The sequence below is a fragment of the Peromyscus maniculatus genome, chromosome 6 (assembly GCF_049852395.1).
Source record: "Peromyscus maniculatus bairdii isolate BWxNUB_F1_BW_parent chromosome 6, HU_Pman_BW_mat_3.1, whole genome shotgun sequence".
Classification (NCBI taxonomy): domain Eukaryota; kingdom Metazoa; phylum Chordata; class Mammalia; order Rodentia; family Cricetidae; genus Peromyscus; species Peromyscus maniculatus.
In genome coordinates, this window is record NC_134857.1 from 69177161 (window position 1) to 69199140 (window position 21980).

The 21980-nt window shown below is 45.0% G+C and overlaps 1 protein-coding gene across 13 annotated transcripts in view; it reads left to right on the plus strand.

Moving 5' to 3' along the window:
- The first annotated feature begins 1637 nt into the window (after positions 1-1637).
- Positions 1638-21980, plus strand: part of LOC102905243 (GON-4-like protein) — a 142519-nt gene continuing 122176 nt past the window's right edge. For 7 of the 13 annotated variants that reach the window (XM_076573680.1, XM_076573684.1, XM_076573683.1 and 4 more), the window contains exons 1-7: positions 1638-1727; positions 3277-3807; positions 16100-16245; positions 16874-16948; positions 17102-17152; positions 20828-20878; positions 21697-21795. In XM_076573680.1, coding sequence (XP_076429795.1) covers positions 3303-3807; positions 16100-16245; positions 16874-16948; positions 17102-17152; positions 20828-20878; positions 21697-21795 — 927 coding nt within the window. In that variant the 5' untranslated portion in view covers positions 1638-1727; positions 3277-3302. Of the gene's footprint in view, positions 1728-3002; positions 3067-3276; positions 3808-13744; positions 13900-14045; positions 14237-16099; positions 16246-16873; positions 16949-17101; positions 17153-20827; positions 20879-21696; positions 21796-21980 lie in introns of those variants that run through there. The other 6 variants (XM_076573682.1, XM_076573687.1, XM_076573689.1 and 3 more) reach the window with 4 other exon arrangements.

The following is a 21980-nucleotide window of genomic DNA, read 5'->3' on the forward strand; positions in this document are numbered from 1 at the left end:
GCTCTTCGAGAGGAAGCCCCTCCCACTGCCGATTTTTCTCCAGGACGAGGCTCCGCCCATTCACAGGCTGTGGGCGTTGGGACTGGAATTTCAAAGCCAGTAAGAAGTGTAGGTGTTGTGCTAGTTCAGTCGCATATTCCTGTGACTGTAGCACTGGAGTGGGTGAGGCAGGAGAGTCAAGGAAGGCTTGGCTAGGCCTCCAAATACAGAAGGGCAGGAAGAGGATCGCTTTAGCGTCCACGGAAGCTGTGATTCTAGTTGCCTGGGTTTATGCAGAGGGAAGCTGAACCTTCTGCGTTCCAGATGTTGTGAAAAACAAAACTCTATACTGTTTCAGTATTGATTGCTGCTGTTTTAGTGCATTCCTGAAACAGTAAAGGCAATTACGGAGCCTTAAACTTGAGAAAATGATTAAAAATAAAAATAAAATGGACAGAAGCAGGAGTTAAAGACCAGTCTGAGGGGTACAGCAAGACCCTGCGTCAAAAAAATCAAAACTATAACAAAAGACCTAAAATCCTAAAAAATGTGGTTGTGTTCACATTTAATCACAGCACTGGGAATTAAAAAAAAGAAAAAAGAAAAATCCACAAATATGCCCAAACATGAGGCAAGTTATTGTGCACTGGGTCAATGCATAAGAACCTGGGATTGGAATACCAGATACTTCACTTGTGTTGATAACTGGGTACTTTTGTGAGCTCATCTACTCATCAGGGCCAGAATCTGCCAAATGGAAAAAGTGATAAAAATATCCATTGGTCTACAGGATTTTTCTTGGAGGACCAAATCCCCTAAGATAATGTGAGGACATTTTGCACAATGAAGAACATCATGTAGATATGAGTAACTGCCACACCTTGGGATCAAGTCTGCCTTTGGTTTTTATAATCTAGAGTACCGTTCTAAATTTTAGGAATTCTTCTTTTCTTCCTATGTTCCAGGTATTTTGTGGGGAGGTTGATTAGTTGTCAACTTCAACCATGGACTCCCAACACCCAGTTGTGAGTTGGATAGATTACTAAAGATAGAGAAAGCTACGAAGCTTTCTTCCTTCCTCCTTTCCTTCCCTGTTACCTTCCTTTCTTTCCTTTTTTGAGACAGGGTTTCTCTGTGTGGCCCTGGCTGTGCTGGAACTCACCCTGCAGACCTGGCTGGCTGTGAACTCAGAACTCACAGATGTGCCTGTCTTGACCTCCTGCGTTGCTGGGATTGAAGGCATGTAGCACTACCCCCGGCAGGGAAGTGCCTTTGGCGTGTTTATTTATAGACAAGACAGCGTGTGTTCAGAATAGCTTTGAACTGTTGGTATTCCTGCCTCCACGTCCCAACTCCCAAGTGCTGACATTATAGGTGTTTACCACCACACTGGGTTTATTTAGCGTTGGGATTCCACCATGCAAGGGAAGCTCTCTACATCTTTCATTACCTACCTACCTACCTCTCTGCCGACCTACCTGGTGCCCGCGTGCCTGCTAGCCCGCCGACTTACCATCACCTATTTACCTTCCATCTATATCTATCATGGGTTCTGTCACTTTTTCCCTTAACTGACGTATTAGCCCTGAGGCTTCAAGACGCCCTAAAACAAGATGGCGCCTATGGTTGTGCGCATGCTCCTTGACGTCCAACTTCCGCGCTCCGGGGGCGCGCACGTCCGGCGGTGCCGTTGCCTTACTTCCGCTGGTGCGGAGCGGAGTTTCCGCGGAATCGGCCCGCGTCCGAGGGTACTGTGCAGTGTGTGGCGGGGCGGGAAGAGGCGCGTTAGACGTGGGGCTCCGGGCGGAGGCCGGCCAGGACGAGGGGCGTCTGCTCCGAGGCTGGGAGCGCGGAGCGTGCAGGGAATCGGGCCGCAGGGGTGCGGGTGGCGGTGCGGACTTGGGCAGGTGTTGAGCGCTGAGGAGCGCGCAGCGAGGCGGCCCCTGACATGTTTTTCCGGACGGCCCCCGCCCCTGAGCGGGGCCCGGCTCACGGATGGGCGCTCATTCCTTCTGTCGGTCATTCATTCTGTCGGTCATTCATTCTGTCGGTCATTCATTCTGTCGGTCTACCTCTTGGTCTCCAAGGGGCGGACTCCTCAAGCTACTGGTGTTGAGGCTCTTGGAGCGATCTCGGCACAGTTCTGACTGAACAGCGCCTGAACCTCATGAAGGCACCCGTGAAATAAAGGAATCGCCTAGGTGATTCCCTCTCCCTCCGTTCTCATTTACCCCCCTCCGTGACAGGATCAACCAATATTCTCTCCGGTACTGAGATAAGAACCTGGGCTGTTGTGGTGAGGGCCTCCCTTCATGCCCTAGAGATCGTGAATTGGGGAGGCTCAAGGTTAGCTTTGTAGCTCAAACTCTGAGCCTGCCTATTTCCTCTAGATCTGTTGAATGATCTTCCAGACTTGAAGATTGCCAGTGATGCTTATTCTGTCCGTGGACCTTCTCATGAAAGTAATGTTTTCTGTATAGAAGGATTCATCTAGAGGCTGGGGATGTACTCAGATGGTAGAGTGCTTGCCTTACATGCATAAAGCTCTTGGTTCCCACCTCATAAAACCGGCTGCGGTAGAAGGACCTGTAAGTGGAGTCAGCAGGATGACAAGTTCAAGGTCTTCCTGAGCTAGATAGCAAGTCGGAAGCCACCCTCTAGTACCTATGTAAATGCTCAGTGCTTGGTGCAAATGCCGTCCAGCATTGTTTAAGAGCACTTTGAGTCCCACTTTCATTCAGTCATCTCTTCAGAGAACGGTCACTGCCACTATAGTACCCACCTGGTGCGGGATACAGGAGACACCAGTTAAGGATGCCCTAACTAAGTTCCTATTCTTGAGGATGAAGACAAAGATACTGCAAAGTGACATGTGATGCTGTAAGATTTACTTTTCAGTTTTGGATTACATGTGTCTGTGGGTATTTGAATGTGAGGGCATGTGGCCAGTTCCAGGCTAGCCTAGAACTTACTTGTAGACCAGGCTGTCAGTGGACTCTGACATCCTCCTGCCTCTCTTCCTCGGCAGGGAATAGAGGCCTGCACCATCCCTTCAAGGCTGAGGTATCAGAAACTTAAGAGATTAAGGTAACATTTAGTTAAGGTAACATACTATCTGGTGTGGAGTCTGAGCTGAGCTACTGTAATCAATTCTCATCCTCCCCTAAAATTCCTAGGCCTTTGGTGTGAGATACTATGTTCATGGTTTTCCTTGGGGGATGGTGAAGTGATGAGTGAACAACCGTTATTACTGTTACTCCTACTGAGGTGATAAGGACTTGCCTTGTGTTGTTTTAGGATGGAACCGAAGTGGGACTTGTAAAATGTTGCCCTGTAAAAAGAGAAGAGCTACAGTGACAGAGTCTGTGCAGCAGGGGGATGACCAGGAAGGAGATGATTTAGACCTAGAGTCAGCTGTGAAGCCAGAGTCCGACCAGCTGAAAGACTTGGGGTCGGAGTCACTGTCCTGGGGTCCAGGTCATGAGAGTGCAGTGTGCCCGGAGCTGCACTCCATGCATGATGTAGAAAACCAGCTCAGCATGGAGGATCCGTCTCTAAGCTCTAAGATGCTCACCCAGCATGGAAACTTACCGGTTTTGGAAGCTGTTGGTGTAGCCATCCCTCAGGATATCACCCTTCCTTCCTTGGAGTCTTCTCATTCCCTTACTGTACACATCGATCAAGGGAGACTCCTAGCCGCGGGCTCAAAGAAAGTGAAGAAAACTGCCTTCCAGCCTGGGCTGATGACCAGAGAAGACCAAGGGGATCCTCCTGTCATAGTGGAACCTCCTTCAGGAGAGCCTGGTGAAGAAGTCAAGGCAGAAGGAGGTAAGGGGGAAAGGTCTTGGTTGCTTTTCCCATGCCCGTCTAGGTTGAGCATCTCTGGTGTGAAGCTCTAAACTCCAGACTGCTCCACACTTTCCTTGTGGAGTACTGCCCTGGTGCTGTGAGTGAGAAACCCCACACTGACCTCAGGTGAGGGGCTGTGTCAGAATGCAGGCCTTCCTTAAATACTGCATCGGAGCATCTTCAGATGACAGAAGAGAGGCCTGTGCGTGAGAAATGAATGAGTTGCCTGTCTAGGCTTGGGTCCCATCTCTAAGATTTCTCATGAATGTCCATCTTCATATTGGACCCTGGCACTTCAGAGAAGGGACAGGGAGCTGACCTGGGCCACTTGGTTCTTTCCTTTCCTTGTTTTGAGACAGGGTCTCTCTGCATAGCCCTGGCTGTCCTAGAACTCACTATTGAGCCCACTCTGGCCCCAAACTCACAGAGAGCCGCCTGCCTCTTCCTCCCAAGTGCTGGGATTAAAGACCTCGACTACTGCCACTGGCTTGTCTTTGCTCTCTGTGTTGCCTTTACAGAGAAGTGTTTCTGGAAGTTAATTGCTGTGGTGTGGACTTGGAACTGGGACTGTTGTGCTCATTAAGCACTAATAGTGAAACTTTTGATTGGATCGAGATTTTCTTTTCTCTCTCTCTCTTTTTTTGTTGTTTATTTTTTGAGACAGGGTTTCTCTGTGTAGTTTTGGTGCCTGTCCTGGATCTCCCTCTGTAGACCAGGCTGGCCTCGAACTCACAGAGATCTGCCTGGCTGTACCTCCCGAGTGCTGGGATTCAAGGTGTGCGCCACCATTGCCTGACTTGGTCGAGATTTTCTTTTCCTCTCCAACTCTGTATTCTCTGCTATCGACCCTCTCTCCATAAAAAAAAAAAAAAAATTGATGTGTACGTCTATTTCACTTGGATATGGATATATATATATATATATATATATATATATATATATATATATATATGGAACATTTCCAGTAGGTAGCCCTTCTAATAGAAAGCAAAGTTAGGGCCATTTCTTCCTTTGTTTGTTTGCAGTGGCAGATACTGGTATTAGGGGCTTGTGCATGCTGGGCGTGTACTCTGAGTCACGTCCCAGGCCTCCTATTGGTTTCTCTCTCTCTTTAAACAGAGTTTCTTTGGGTTTTTAGAGATGAGATCATGTGGTGTAGGTCAGCGTGCTTTGGAAATCACTTCTCAGCCCTGTCTGTCCTTCACCAAATGTGTCCTTCCTCTACCTTCTGAGTGCTGAAAGTTCTAGTGCATTCTTCTCTGTGTGTGTTTTTTGAGACCAGCCTGAACAGGAGCTCCTGCCTCATAAAACCAAATCAAAATCGTTGGATAATTTGGAGTAGTTCCAGGCAGCACAAGTCCCCGTGGAGGAAGCTTTGCTGTCAGCCTGGACATGTGTACTTGAAGGACAATGTTTATATGGATGTAAAGGTTCTGTCATGTATTTTCAAATATTGAGCCGAGCATGATGGTGTTTGCCTGGAATCCAGGCACTCAGGAGTCCGAGGTGGGAGGATTGCTGAAAGTTAGAGGCCAGTCAGGATTACGCTGCAAGACTCTGTCTCAAGAAAAGGTATGGTGTCGGTGTGGTGACCCATAACTGGAAGCCCACCACTTGGGGATGGAATTCAAGGTCATCTTTGGTTACATAGTGACTTTGAGATCAGCCTGGGTTACGTGAGACCTGGCTTGGAGAACAAAATATAGAGCTGGGCATGGTGGGACCTTCCTTTATTCCCAGCACTCAGGAGGCAGAGTCAGGCAGATGTCTGTGAGTTTGAAGCAAGTCTGGTGTACATAGTGCATTCTTGGACAGTTGAGGGTATGTATCAAAAAAATACCAAAAGAAAGAAAGAATGAAAGCAGGACAAATGTGTAACACATACTTGTAATGTGAGTACTTGGGAGAGTTACTGTTAGCTGTGTCCAGCCTCAGCTGGCCTTGAACTCACTGTGTATCCCAGGCTGGACATAACTGAGTGCACTTCTCTCCTCCCACTATATGGGTTCTGGGGAGCAAACTCGGGTTGTCTGCTTTGGTTGCAGTCAACTTTGACCTGCTGAGCCATTTTGCGAGTCCCTGATGGGTTAGGAAGCAGTTACTGCTGCAGTCCTTGTTGAGTAAAGCCTGTAGCATGTTGTCACTAGAGGGACCTTGGACTCTATAAGCCAAGGGAGGCAGGAATGAGTGTTAAGGATTGAGTGGTTATTTAAAATAAAGGCTCTTTTTCTTTTTGTTGGGGGTAATGATCCGATTTAGGAGCATGTTTGTACCAGGTGAAACTAAAGCTATCCATATGATGATAATTCAAAAAATTGTGAAGGATACATGTTTCTGTTTTCTCCTTTGAGCTAGGGGCTCACAATGTGGCCTCTTAAAAACTGCCAACCACCCTTTCTCAGTTTTGAGTCCTGGAATTACAGGTGTGCATCCCTGTGTCTAGTTATGCTGGGTTTTTCTTGTCTTGTCTTTTATTTATCTGCTCGTGTATAAAGCACCACGTTCACATCTTGTCCCCAGAGGCCAGAAGGGGGTGTTTGATCCTCTGGGATGGGAGTTAAGGACACTTGTGAGCTGCCATGTGGGTGCTGGAAGCCTAACTTGATCTTTAGGATAGGCTGTAAGTGCCTTAACCTCCAGAGCTGTCTCGATGGCCCTGGAATGTGTGTTTCAATTGAGGGCAGTGACAAACAATTTGGTTTCCTTTTTTGAGACAGTGTCTTCCTTCCTTCCTTCCTTCCTTCCTTCCTTCCTTCCTTCCTTCCTTCCTTCCTTCCTTCCTTCCTTCCTTCCTTCCTTCCTTCCTTCCTTTGTAGATGTATCCAACAGTCTTATTAAATAAGAAACACAGAAACAATGTAAAAGAGAAAGCTGAGAGGTCAGAGCTCAGAGCTAAAATCTCACCCTTCCTCCTGCGCGGTGTCCCAGCTTCCCGAAAAAGAGCTATATCCTGTCTGTTCGTCTATTTATAGTATTTTGTTCTGCCTTCTCATTGGTTGTAAACCCAAACACATGACTGCCTCGTCACTGTCTGAATGTACAGCCCCCTAGGTCTTAAAGGCATATGTCTCCAATGCTGGCTGTATCCTTGAACACACAGAGATCTATGGGATTAAAGGCGTGTGCCACCACGGCCACACTCTTGCTATGGCTCTAATAGCTCTGACCCCCCGGGCAACTTTATTTATTAACATACAATCAAAATTACATTTCAGTACAATTAGATTACTACCACATTCCTTCCTTCCTTCCTTCCTTCCTTCCTTCCTTCCTTCCTTCCTTCCTTCCTTCCTTCCTTCCTTCCTTCCTTCCATCTTTCCTTCCTTCCTTCCTTCCTTTTTTCCTCTCTTTCTTTCTTTTTTCCCCTTTTTTCTGTTTATTCTTTTTGAGACAAGGTTTCCTTGTGAAACAGCTTTGGCTGTCCTGGAACTCACTTTGTAGACCAGGCTGGCCTCTACCTCGCAGAGATCCACTTGCGTCTGCTTCCTGAGTGTCTTATAAGCCCAGGCTGGCCTTGAACTCTGTGTGTAGCCTAGGCTGGCTTTGAACTTGTGATGCTTCTGCCTTTACGTCCCTTGTGCTGGGCTTATAAGGCATGAGCAGCACTCCCAGTTTTCCAGTCCAGGGCTCATGCACGACACTCAAGGACTCTCCCAACTAAGCTGCATCTCCACTGACACTTGGTCCCCTTTTGAAAACAAAAGTTTAACTGGAGACTATGCAAGCACACAAACCATTTCAGAGATGTATAAAGTAGCCAGCTGGGGTGGCATGATCCTGCAGTGTTGGCCTTTGGGAAGCTGAGGCGGGAGACTGTCTCCTGGCCAGCTTCAGCTGTGTAGGGAGACCTTGTCTCAAAATAAAAATAAGGGCTGGAGAGAGAGTTCAGCCATTAAAGGCTAGGCTCACAGCCCAAACATCAAAATAAAACCAAACAAACCACTCTCCCCAAGGAAACCCCAAGCAGATGACTAGAGAATTCAGTGAGCAAAGACACCTTCCCTTGTTCTCGTGAAGTTACATGCACTTCTCCAGTCCCTGCTCTGCCTCCTGCCCTCCGTTCTTTTCCTCTGATCCCCTGTAGTGGCTCCTTGGGTATGTCTCAGGGTAGTTTGTCTATATGCAAGTGTTGATGTATTCTTTTCTTTTTTAAAAACATTAGTTTCTATTTACGTTTATCTGTTTTCACTTTCAACATTTACTTTCTGGGCTGATCTGAAGGTAGTGAGTTATGTCAGTTGATGTTCACAGTCTGTTTCAGACTGAGCTCCTGTTCTATACTTTCCCTCTTCTCACTCCTGCTCTTGACTAGTCTTAAAAAAAAAAAAAAAAAAAAAAGAAATTGTGTTTAAGACAGGGTCTCATCATATAGCTTTGCTGCCTGGAACTCACTCTGTACACCAGGATGGCCTGGAACACAGAGATTGCCTGTCTCCACCTCCTGAGTGCTGGGATTAAAAGCTGTGCCATCATTAGCTGGTTTATATCTTTCTTTCTGTTGGTTTTGAAATGATATTTAGTGTTTATATGTGTGTGCATGTGTATGTGTGTGGATGTGGTCCATAGCATGAGCATGGTGTCAGTGAAGCCGGGGGAATTGGTTCTCTGCTTCCATCACCTCAGCACTGGGATTGAAACTCATGGGTTTGGCTTGTTAAAACCACCTTTACCAGCTGAGCCATTTCACCTGCCCAGCTTAACACCTTTTAGACTTTATTGTTTCAAACGTTTAGAGTGTGTCTGTGTGTGTGTGTGTGTGTGTGTGTGTGTGTGTGTGTGTGTGTGTGTTTGTACGCAGGCATGCATGTGTATGTGCTCCATGTAGTGGTGTGGAGGTCAGTCAGGTCATCACGCTTAGTGACAATTGCTGACCCATCTTACTGGCCTTATGTCATTTGTTTTGGTTACTGCCTTACTCTGTGTTCCTGGCTGGCCTGGAAATCACCAGATATCCCATGGCCCGGAAGTGACTACTTTGGTCTCTTCTGAGTGCTGGAATTCCATGTTTAATGACCTCACTAGTTCCACTTGTGAGGAGTACTGAACATGTGATCATTTTGTAGGCTCTTGCTCCCTCTGGTGTTTTCTCATTCTTCGATTTCAGTTATGGTTTTGTTTAAGTGCCACAGCCTCCTCCAGTGCCCCTTCAGAGTGAACATGACGGCAGTGTATGCTGTTACTGGAAAGGATTTTCACGATGGCAAACCTTCATGAGACATTAACATGGACTCTACACGTGCTTCCTAGTCTTTTTTTGTATTTTGACCGGGGGGGGGGGGGGGGGGGGGGGTTCAGGGTTTCTCTGTGTAGCTTTGCATCCTTCCTGGAACTCACTCTGTAGCCCAGGATGGCCTCGAACTGAGAGAGATCCGCTTGCCTCTGCCTCCCGAGTGCTGGGATTAAAGGAGTGTGCCACCACTGCCCGGCTTTAGCCCATCATTTTTGTATGCACTGGTGGGTTTTGTCTGAAACTGTTCATTATGTGGTTCTATTAGTGGGTACCTTGGATTTCTTCTTCACAAATGGAATTTTTCTGTAAAAAGGATGGCACACCTGTAATTCTGGCATTTAGGAGGTTGAGGCAGGAGAATTGCTGTGGCAGCGACAGGCCCCACCATCACAGACAGACAGACAGATACGCAGAGATAGACAGACGCACGCACGCACGCACGCACGCACGCACGCACGCACGCACAGGGAAGTTAAAGCTGCTAAGGTGACTCAGGGAGTAAAGGTACTTGCTGCCAAGCCTGACGACCTGAATTATCCCTGCATCTCACTGGTGGCGGGAGAGAACTGATTTCTGCAAGTTGTCCTCTGACCCTGATATGTGGACTGTGCCCCCCTCCCTGCAAATAAATAAATGTAAATGACAAAAATAATTTTAAGCTGTGTAAGTAAACTGCAAGAACTCTGGGTTTGGTGTCATGGGTTTCGGCACCAAATGTAAGTAAATTGATGGCTGAAACTGCAAGGAGACAGTTCAGCCCTAGAGGGCGAGGAATCCCGGTCACCTCGAGCTACTTAGGACAAGAGCTCTGCCCTGAAGGTGTGAAGCTGTTTAGCACAGCTCTGATGGCTGAGACTGCAAAGAAACAGCCCCACCTTGGAAGGGAAGGTTTTCTGACTTCTCGGTAGAATCAGGCCTGGAACTTCAGCAAGGAAGGGTAACCTGACTCTTCGGGAAAGTCAGGGTATCCTGACTCTTTGGGAAGGTCAAGATATACCTGGTATGATGGTATGATGGGGAATGGTTTCCCCGCAGGACACAGCAATCCGTCTCCCCTCCTGGAGAGCCACAATCTCTGGCTCAGTGTTACCAGCTCTTTCTTGCTCAGTTCACTATGGGACGTCCCAGTAAGGTTCTTCTGTTCAGCTCCCCTTTGCTCAGTCCATTATCGGACATCCCAGCAAGGTTCTTCTGTTCACCTCTCAATGAAGGTCTTCACCCAATACTCTTTTGAGAAAGAGGTTTATTTGGGAAGGAGGAGTCCAGGAGAGTAGCTGCCTCTACCAGGGTGGAGAAAACAGCTCACAACAGACGGTTTATATAGGGTGTCTAGGGGGCGGAGTCAACTGTGATTGGTTAGTTTATTTTTTGCCCAGGGATTGGCCAGTTTTGTGAGCAAGGGGCAGAGATGGCCCTCATTTCAGGGCCAAACTGTGTTTCTTTCACTGGCCTTTCTTGACTTTTTGACACTCTAAGGCCAGGGCACATTTCATTCACTGACTCTGATTCTAGCGGCCAAGTGTGTTTCTTTGGTCCTGGTTTCAGAGTCAGGGCATGTTTCCTTTGTTCATTTCTCTGGCCCAGGTCCCAAACACAGGCTGTGTTTCTTTCCCTGGTCCTGGGCCCTAGGGCTAGGATTCTGCTGTCCTGATCTGTGATTGGTTGATTTCACAAGTCAGTTGGACAGGGCCAGAGATGGCTCTGATCTGAGCTAAACTGTGTTTCTTTCATTGGCTTTATCTGAGCCATCCTTCCCTAATTCTGGGCTCCAGGGTCAGGGTGGATTTCTCTAGCCAGCCCCTTTTCCCTACAAGCTGGGCAGTGGTTGCGCACGCCTTTAATCCCAGCACTCGGGAGGCAGAACCAGGCAGAACTCCGTGAGTTCAAGGCCAGCCTGGGCTACCAAGTGAGTTCCAGGAAAGGTGCAAAGCTACACAGGGAAACCCTGTCTCGAAAAACCAAATAAATAAATAAAAATAATTTTAAAAGAGTCTTCGTGAGTGAAATTGTGATATTATTTCTACCACAAATTATTTCTTCCATAGAATGCTTCAGTGAGCCTTCTGATCTTGGAATTTTCTTGTACAAGGGTTTAACCCTACAAATTAAAAAAAAATTTTAATCAATTTTAAAAGATTTATTTATTGTGTGAGAGGTGGTTCTTTCCTTCAATCATGTGGGCCCTGGGATGGCATTCAGTTTGTTAGGCTTGGTGACAAGCATCTTCACCCAGTTGAAACATCTCATTGGCCTGAAATTGAGGTTTTTTTAGTAGATAATAGGGTTTTCAATGATCTCCTTTCCTTTTTCTTCCCTTTTCTCTTTCATTTGAAACATACTTTACTGCATTTTAATGTATTACCGTGTGTGTGCATGCACGCGCGCTTGTACAAGAGTGTGCTTATGGAGGTCAGAGCCCAGCCTGCAGGAGTCTGCCCTCTCCTTCCACCGTTTATGACCAAGGGCTGGAACTCAGGTCTCTTTGCAACAAGTCTGTTCACCGACTGACCTATCTCGCTGTTCCCTTCCTTCCCTCCCTCTTTCCCTCTTGTTTAAAGTGTGTGTGTGTGTGTGTGTGTGTGTGTGTGTGTGAACACAACATGTCTGGAAGTCAGTGGACAGCTTGTAGGCTACAGGGATTGAACTACTCAGGTTGTCAGACTTGGCAGAAAGTGCCATTGCTCACTGAACCACCTTGGAGGCTCCTTTATTAAAGAAAGAGGCGATCTCATTAGGCACTGCAGGTCTGTCAACTTGCTCCACATTCGATAATCTGTTCTCTCCCTTTGCCCCTCTTGTATTGTAGTTTGCGAAGGGTTTGTCATGGAGCTCAGGCTGGACTGGTCCTTGGTCTGTAGCTGAGGAGGATAGTTATGGCCCTGCTTCTGCCTCCTGAGTGTTGAGGTTACAGACGTGTGTCACTGCCCCTTGCTTCCCGTGGTTCTGGCGAATCTGAGGCAGGGCTTCCTGCGTGCAAGGCACACTACCATCTGAGCCATATGTACAGCCCAGTCCAGCTCTTCTTGAGTGACCTTTGACTGGTGATGTCTCTCAAGATGTTTCTATTTCAGTTAATTTACTCAAGTTTATTGACACAGAATTACTCGTAATAGTCTTTTCTTTTCCCAGTGTTAGGACTGAACCCAGAGCGTCAAGCATTTGAGCATTCTGGCAGGAGCTCCACTACCTGGCTGCTCCCCAGGCTCTCTGTAAATGTCTGTGAGACCTGTAATGAAGTCTGTTCTTTCGTTCCTCATTCTGATCATTTGTCTTTGTACTCTTGGAAGTGTTCGTAGTCCTTTTGCTGAGCCTTCTCTCTCTCTCTCTCTCTCTCTCTCTCTCTCTCTCTCTCTCTAAACATATTGTCACTATGTAGTACTGGCTGTCTTAACTCACCAAGGTCTGCCTGCCTCTGCCTCCCAAGGGCTGGGATCAAAACTGCTGAGACTTTCACCTTTTTTTCCCTTTGGTTGAGGCTAGGTTTCTCTATGTAGCCCTGGCTGTCCTGCAACTCACTATGTAGACTAGGCTGGCTTTGATCTCAGCGATCCACCTGTGTCTGTCCCCCTAGTGATGGCACTGAAGGAGTTCACTACCATGTCCAGCCTAGTGTTATCTGTTATGACCAGTACCGTAGTACTGTTACCAGCTCCATAATAAACCACCATTGCTACATCATGGTGTGTGGTTTTCAAAGTCAGACAGCAGGCAGATTGGTTTCCTTCCACTGTTGGTTTAGGGCGGAGTTCCTAGAGAAGTTGTTTTGGAGATTCTGGTGACGTTCTTCTTGGTGTATTTGCAGAAGAACAAGAGAATGAAGAAAGTGATAAAAGGAAAAAAAAAAAACACCAAAAAGGCTATTGTCTTTGTTAGAGTTTCTAATACTGTAAAGAAACACCATGACCATATCAACTCTTATAAAATGAAACATTTATTTGGGTGGCATACATTTTCAAATGTTTAGTGTTGTTTTTAACTAAGTTTCTATTGTTCTATTTTATCAATAAAGACTGGGGAACCAGATGCTGGGGTGAAAAACCTGCTAGCTCAGAGAGGCAGAGAAAACACCTCGCTGCTTCCTCTTCCTCCCTTTTCCCAGGAAGAGAGCTTTCTCTTATGCTGTCTCGAATAAGACTTCTCTGACTGGTTGTCCCTCCCATCTACTTCCTGTGCATCTCTCTCTCTTTCCCTTTCCCTCTCCCCCTCTCTCTCTGTCTGTCTCTCTCCTTCTCCCTCTCTCTCCTCCTGATTTCATCTTACTTTTTATGGTTATTTCCTGTCAACTTGTAGCTTACTCCACCTTTTGACCTAAGGTTGATTTTATTTTATCTTGTTTTCAATATTCAAGCAGAAAGCTCTTCGATTAAAGGTGTGTTGTGATATTTTCTCTGTACTCTAACAAATAAAGCTTGCCTGGCAATCAGAGTGTGGAGCTAGTCACTGGAGGCCAGGCAGTGGTGGCACACATCTTTAATCCCAGCACTTGGGATCTCAAGCCTTTTATCCCAGCACTTGAAAGGAAGAAACAGGAAGTGATATGGCTGGGATGAAAGAGGAAGTGACAAGGCAAGGTGGAGACAGGACTCAGCCCCTTTCAGACTGAGGACTTGGTAAAGTAAGAAGTGGCTGTGCCTTGCTCCTTTGTCTCTCTGATCTTTTAGCATTTACCTCTATATCTGACTTCAGGTTTTTATTATTAAGACCAATTAGAATTCGTGCTACATGTGACATCCAAACGTTTGGCAAGAATTTCCACATAAAACCTGAGAAGCTTAAAAAAAGGATTCTAAACACACAAAAACGGAGTCAAATGAAGATTCTTGGTAACCATCTTTTCTCAGGTAGGCTCTGTTTGCTAGCAGAGAGCAGAGGTGTGGCTCCTTTTAGAGATGACTTCCTCTTGATTCAGCTTTAGTGGCAAAAACTTCATGGCTTTTTTTGTTTGTTTGTTTGTTTGTTTTTGGTTTTTTGAGAAAGGCTTTCTCTGTGTAACAGCCCTGGCTGTCCTGGAACTCACTCTGTAGACCAGGCTGATCTGGAACTCACAGAGATCTCCCGAGTGCTGGGATTAAAGCATCCAGAGCCCTGATACCAAACACTTAGATGGAGTTTATGAGATGTGGGTGGCACACTACTCAGTAGCAGTATGGACCCAAAAACTTCTCAAGAGTTGGAGCGGTAAATACGACTTTCACAGCTTTAGTCTTAGCCATGCCAGCTTAGCATCTTAAATGTTCATGTGATCAGAAAAAGATAGATATATGCAGTAAAGACAGATTCAAAAACAGCAACAACAAAACCCCTCTAAGCTGGTTACAGTGTGTTTAAAAATATACATAGGCTTGAGAGAGTAACAGAAGCTATAGACAGTCATAAGAAAGAAATAGTTTCAAATAGTTTAAAAAAAGAGTAAAGTAATATTTTTTTAAAAAGCCACGCAAAGATGGAAAATACACAGCGAGTCTGGATATTGTATGTTATTGTGTTGTCTTTGAATTGTTTGACAGCTGAATAAGGAGAAATAGTTGCTAAGGGACATTTGATTATAAATATTGCTGGGCTGGATCTTGGTCAGAATGCCTTTAATTCCAACACTTGAGAGGCAGAGGCAGGTGGATCTCTGTGAGTTCAAGGCCAGTTTGGTCTACAGACTGAGTTTCAGAACAGCCAATGCTGTTACACAGAGAGAGCCTTTCTCAAAAAACCAAAAAGAAAAAAAATGAATGTTGCTGAATTAATCCAACGTATATATTTTGAAAAAGCTTTGACTTCAGAATTTAAGTCAAAAGAATCGTTACTTTGGAGAAGAGGTTATGCTTTTATTTTCACTGGAAATGAGAGACTGTGGATTCATTCTTTGTGAAGAAAAGTCAGATTTAGCCAGGCTGTGGTGGCGCACGCCTTTAATGGCAGCATTTGGGAGGCAGAGGCATATGAAGCTCTCTGTGAGTTTCAGGCTAGCATGGGCTACAAAGTGAGTTCCAGGACATTTAGGACTGTTATACAGAGAAACCCTGTCTCAGATTTGATGGAGGAAGACCCCTGAACAATCTCCAATGGGAACAGATGGCCCAGATGATCCAACATTTCAGAGCATCACTGTTTCAGTTTCCTCTGAGTTATGCATCCAGAAAGGCTTTAAGACTGCTGGCTGAGATGATTCAGCCTCACAAACTACTCCAGTCAGGACTTGACCATAATTCTAAATTTTCTCAGGGTCCTCATAAGATTAACAGCACCCCCAATCAGCAGGAAGTAGCCTAGAAAAATATGCCCACATTCCCAAAAATGGATTATGGATGTTTGTCTTTGTTTAGGACATTTGGTTACAAATTGTTATTGGTCATAGTCAATCTTCTAGAAGAAGAAGGAGGGATATAATATAGAAATGATGGGGAGAAAAGGGTAGATTATTAAATCTACTTTAATCAAAAAAGGTACCAAGCCACTGAGAAAAGGTACCAAGTCACGTGGCTAAATATAGATAATAATTATTGGTTAATTTAAGTGTAAGAGCTAGTTAGTAATAACGATGAGCTACCAACTGAGCATATATATGTCATATAAATCCTCTCAGTCAATTATTTGGGAAGCTCTGCTTGGTATTTGGGAACAGGCAGGTGGGAGAGAAATTCCCGCCTACAGTGTGTTCTAGGGCTGAGCCTAACCACAGCTAGAGCAGGTTTTTCCAGTAAATAATACAATCTCTAGGTTCAGAGTATGGTATTTGAGCATATATTAGACCTCAAAGCCTGTATCCACAGTGACACACTTCCTCCAATAAAACTACAGTTGCTTGAACAAGGCCACACCTCCTAATAATGCCATTCCCTTTATGGATCATTTATTTTCTTTTTTTGTTTGTTTTTTCGAGACAGGGTTTCTCTGTGTAGCTTTGCGCCTTTCCTAGAACTCACTCTGTAGACCAGGCTGGCCTTGAACTCACAGAGATCCATCCGCCTGGCTCTGCCTCCTGAGTGCTGGGATTAAAGGCGTGCACCATCACCGCCTGGCGGATCATTTATTTTCAAACCACCACAGGTACCAAGAGGAAACGAGATGGAAAGGGCCAAGAACAAGGGACAGTGGCACATGACCTGAAACTGGATGACGTGCTCGATCGTACCTTAGAGGATGGTGCTAAGCAGTACAATCTGACAGCAATCAATGTACGGAATATCCTGCATGTGAGTAGCCATGGGCAGCTGTGTCGTCAGCCTAGAATCTTCCCAGCGAGTACAAATAAGTAGACTTGTAAGTCCCTTGACTCCTGGTACTGAATTAGCAATTTTGTCAGTTAAGTGTGACAAAATGTTTTATATCTAAGGATACGTTCTCTTTGCTCTCAGTACAAGTGAGAAGTCTGAACAGGTGTTGAGAAGATGAACTACCTGTATTTCCTTCCACTGGTTTGATCAATAAGATTCCTAGTCAGCAAAGCATCCATAGTAGTTAGTAGTGTTTTGTTTTGTATATCATGTGTGAAGACTGCCTTTGAGAGCTAGCAGACTATTTGCTTAGCACGCACAACAGGCAAGGTTAAAAAAAATGCCTTTGATACATAGTTCTCTTCCAACTCTGACCTGGGCCTGCAGATTTTCTGTCCCAGCAGCAGGTAATGAACAGGCCATTTGCCGCAACACTGTTTCAAGGCTTGCTTCTGCCTTCTTGATCCGTAGTTGCTTTTATTGAACTCAGTTTGAGGATCTAGCTTCTGCTTATCTTCCACAAAGGTCTAGTGGCAATTCCATAGAGATGAATATTGTCCAGATGACAAATCTCGTGGCATAAGTGGGCTTTTTCTCCCTCCTCCAGGAAGTCATCACAAATGAACATGTTGTAGCCATGATGAAAGCTGCCATCAGTGAGACAGAAGACATGCCATTGTTTGTGAGTAGCCCCCCCCGTCACTCTTTCCATGTCGTGGGAACTTTCCAACGTGGGAGATCATGTGGAGTTTGCAAGGAACTTGGCACATCTCAGACTGGAAAATTCCCATGGTGATGTTTATTGACTACTTTCTTCCTGTGTCTCCCTTCTTAGGAGCCTAAGATGACACGCTCTAAGCTGAAGGAAGTGGTGGAGAAAGGAGTGGTATGTGTTCTGAGTCTTTTTTTTTTCTTTTTCTTTTTTAAATTTATTTTATTTTATTTTACAATACCATTCAGTTCTACATATCAGCCACGGGTTCCCCTATTCTCCCCCCTCCCATCCCCTCCCCTTACCCCCATCCCACCCCCCATTCCCACCTCCTCCAGGGCAAATCCTCCCCCGAGGACTGCGATCAACCTGGTAGACTCAGTCCAGGCAGGTCCAGTCCCTTCCTCCCAGACTGAGCCAAGCGTCCCTGCATAAGCTCCAGGTTTCAAACAGCCAACTCATGCAATGAGCACAGGACTTGGTCCCACTGCCTAGTTGCCTCCCAAATTGATCAAGCCAATCAACTGTCTCACCTATTCAGAGGGCCTGATCCAGCTGGGGGCCCCTCAGCCTTTGGTTCATAGTTCATGTGTTTCCATTCATTTGGCTATTTTTTTTCAATAATTGAGTAAAACTAAAATTTATTATAAGCCACAGTCGTCCTAGGGACCTCCATGCTATATATATATAGCCTCCATGGTTCTATGGGTTGTGGTCTGATTGTTCTTTATTTTATATCTAGAATCTACTTATGAGTGAGTACATACCATGACTGTCTTTCTGGGTTTGGGTTACCTCACTCAGGATGATTTTTTCTAGTTCCATCCATTTGCCTGCAAATTTCATGCTTTCATTGCTTTTCTCTGCTGAGTAGTACTCCATTGCGTATATGTACCACATTTTTTTCATCCATTCTTCCGTTGATGGGCATCTAGGTTGTTTCCAGGTTCTGGCTATTACAAATAGTGCTGCTATGAACATAGCTGAGCATGTATCTTTATAGTATGAATCAGCATTCCTTGGGTATATGTCCAACAGTGGGATGGCTGGGTCTTGAGGTAGTTCGATTCCTAATTTTCTGAGAAACCACCATACTGATTTCCACAGTGGTTGTACAAGTTTACATTCCCACCAACAGTGGAGGAGTGTTCCCTTTGCTCCACATCCTCTCCAACATTGACTGTCATTGGTGTTTTTGATCGTAGCCATTCTGACAGGTGTAAGGTGGTATCTCAGAGTCGTTTTGATTTGCATTTCTCTGATGATTAAGGATGTTGAGCATTTCTTTAAATGTCTTTCAGCCATTTGTGATTCTTGTTTTGTGAATTCTCTGTTTAGCTCTTTAGCCCATTTTTTAATTGGACTGTTCAGTATTTTGATGTCTAGTTTCTTGAGTTCTTTATATACTGTGGAGATCAATCCTCTGTCAGATGTGGGGTTGGTGAAGATCTTTTCCCATTCTGTTGGCTGTCTTATTGACTGTGTCTTTTGCCCTACAAAAGCTTCTCAATTTTGAGAGGTCCCATTTATTAATTGTTGTGCTCAGGGTCTGTGCTGTTGGTGTTTTATTTAGGAAATGGTCTCCAGTGCCAATGCGTTCTTACTTTCTTTTCTATTTCCTTCCTACTTTCTTTTCTATTAAGTTTAGTGTAACTGGATTTATGTTCAGGTCTTTGATCCACTTGGACTTGAGTTTTGTGCATGGTGACAGATATGGATCTATTTGTAATCTTTTACATATTGACATCCAGTTATGCCAGCACCATTTGTTGAAGATACTTTCTTTTTTCCATTGTATAGTTTTGGCTCCTTTGTCAAAAACAAGGTGTTCATATGTGCATGGATTAATGTCAGGGTCTTCAATTCGATTCCATTGGTCCATATGTTGGTTTTTATACCAGTACCAAGCTGTTTTTAATTACTATAGCTCTATAGTAGAGTTTAAGGTCAGGGATGGTGATGCCTCTAAAGGTTGCTTTATCGTATAGGATTCTTTTAGCTATCCTGGGTCTTTTGTTTTTCCATATGAAGTTGAGTATTTTTCTTTCCAAGTCTGTGAAGAATTGTGTTGGGATTTTGATGGGGATTGCATTGAATTTGTAGATTGCTTTTGGTAAGATTGCCATTTTTACTATGTTAATCCTACCTATCCATGAGCATGGGAGATCCTTCCCTTTTCTGATATCTTCTTCAATTTCTTTCTTTAGAGATTTAAAGTTCTTATCAAAAAGGTCTTTCACTTGTTTAGTTAGTGTTATCCCAAGGTATTTTATATTATTTGTGGCTATTGTAAAGGGTGATGTTTCTCTGACTTCTTTCTCAGCCCTTTCATCATTTGTGTATAGGAGGGCTACTGATTTTTTTGAGTTGATCTTGTATCCTGCCACTTTACTGAAGGAGTTTATCAGCTGTAGGAGTTCCCTGGTAGAGTTTTTGGGGTCACTTATGTATACTATCATATCATCTACAAATAGTGAAAGTTTGACTTCTTCCTTGCCAATTTTTATCCCTTTGATCTCCTTTTGTTGTCTTATTGCTCTAGCTAGAACTTCTAGTACTATATTGAATAAATATGGGGAGAGTGGACAGTCTTGTCTTGTTCCTGAATTTAGTGGTATCGCTTTGAATTTCTCTCCATTTAATTTGATGTTTGCTGTTGGCTTCCTATAAATTGCTTTTATTATGTTTAGAAATGTTCCTTGTATTCCTGATCTTTCTAAGACATTTATCATGAAGGGGTGTTGGATTTTGTCAAAGGCTTTTTCAGCATCTAAGGAGATGATCATGTGGTTTTTTCTTTCAGTTTGTTTATATGGTGTATTACATTGACTGACTTTTGTATGTTGAACCATCCTTGCATCCCTGGGATGAATCCTACTTGGTCGTGATGGATGATTGTTTTGATGTATTCTTGGATTTGGTTTGCCAATATTTTGTTGAGTATTTTTGCATCAATGTTCATGAGGGAGATTGGTCTGTAGTTCTCTTTCTTTGTTGCATCTTTGTGTGGTTTGGGTATCAGGGTAATTGTAGCCTCATAAAAAGAGTTTGGTAGTGTTCCTTCTGTTTCTATTGTGTGTGTTCTGAGTCTATTTATCTGGGGAAAAAGAATCCCGTTCTTAGTTATTCATAGAGAAGAAATTCCTGAACAGTTTTGGTCTGGGTTTGCCTTTTGAAAAATTATGTGTTGGGGAATAGAGAGATGGCTCAGAGGTTAAGAACACTGGCTGTTCTTCCAGAGGTCCTGAGTTCAAGTCCCAGCAACCACATGGTGGCTCACAACCATTTGTAATGAGATCTGGCTCCCTCTTCTGGCCTGCAGGCAGAATACTGCCTACATAATAAATAAATAAATCTTAAAAAAAAAACAATGACGTGTGGGCAGGGACTCTTAGCTCAGTGTGAGAATGCTTACCTAAAATCCGTGGGATCACAAGTGTGAGCCACCCCACTAGTTTTTCATGCTGTGCCATGGCATGGACCAAGGAACCTTGACAATAACCAAGTCACATCCTGGTTAGTGCTTTTTTCTTTCTCTCTGTGTAGCTTTGCCGCTGCCACTGCTGCTGGTGGTGGTGGTGGAGGGTTGGTTGAGGCAGGGTCCCACGCTATGACCCAGGCTGACCTGGAACTTACAGTGTAGCCCAGGTTCCTCTCAGCTTTCGGCTCTCTTCCTCTCTCAGTCCTGCAAGTGAGGCATTATAAACCCCACAGATATTTGAGAATAGTATGTTCTGTGACAGTCGACACCTGTAGACCACTGTAGCTACTGACTAAGTCGATAGGACTTTCTGATTATCAGGAAAAGGAAGGGCAGTTACATGTTATTCCTGATGTTCTCTTTGATAGGTCATTCCAACTTGGAATATCTCACCAATTAAGAAGGCCAATGAAATTAAGGTAAACTTAGGAGATGTCATTGTTACTCTTTTCCCAAAATACTTCAGTTTTGAAATCTAACTACTTCCTCTGTACACACTAATTATAGACGTGCCTTTTTTTCCCCCTCTTTTTCCTTTTTTCTTTTTTTATTACAGGTTTGGGATTTTCCATTGTGTTACACCTCACCTTGCATCTCATGGAGTCATACAAACTCTGCCTGTGGTGTTTGATGTGACTGCACATTAGATTCACAGAATTCTCCCCCGGCCCCTAATATCTTCACTTTCTTTTCCAAATTGTGTGATTTGTGCTTCCCTCCTCCCTCCCTGCCTCCCTCCCTCCCTGCCTCCCTCCCTCCCTGCCTCCCTCCCTCCCTGCTTCCCTCCTCCCTCCCTGCTTCCCTCCCTCCCTGCTTCCCTCCTCCCTCCCTGCTTCCCTCCCTCCCTGCTTCCCTCCCTCCCTCCCTGCCTCCCTCCCTCCCTCCCTGCTTCCCTCCCTCCTTGCTTCCATCCTCCCTCCCTCCCTCCCTCCCTCCCTCCCTCCCTTCTTTCCATCTGTCCTCTGCTGCTGCTGGAACCCAGAGCCTTATGCATGGCGAGCATGCATTCTGCCTCTGAGCTTCCTGTTCTCCAGCCCTGTGCCATTTCTCTCTCTTTGTTATTTTCTATTGACTTACTTGTCTTGTGTGGTGGGTGGTGGGAGCCCCTGCCATAGCATGTGGGAATTGGTTCTCTCCTTCTGCCTTACCGTCCTGAGGATTGAACTCGGTCATTGAGCTTGTGTCTCTGGCTGCTGAGCCGCGCCCCTCCCCGCCATCTTTTGTGTTTCTATTAAAGCAGCCTCCACAGTTTGTGGATATTCACCTTGAAGAAGATGATTCCTCAGACGAGGAGTACCAGCCAGATGAAGAGGAGGAGGATGAGACAGCTGAAGAGGTTAGTGAGGCTCATTGTGAGTGCAGAAGAAAGCTGGGCTTGATAAGGATGGCTGCTTTAGTGACTGAGTATTGCCACCACTCTATAGAGATGATGGAGACGCGGTTCTCTTTTCTAATAATTTCTTTGCTGTGAGGTGTTTTTCTGCTCTTCAAACCCCCTACATATTTCAGCTTACATTATGA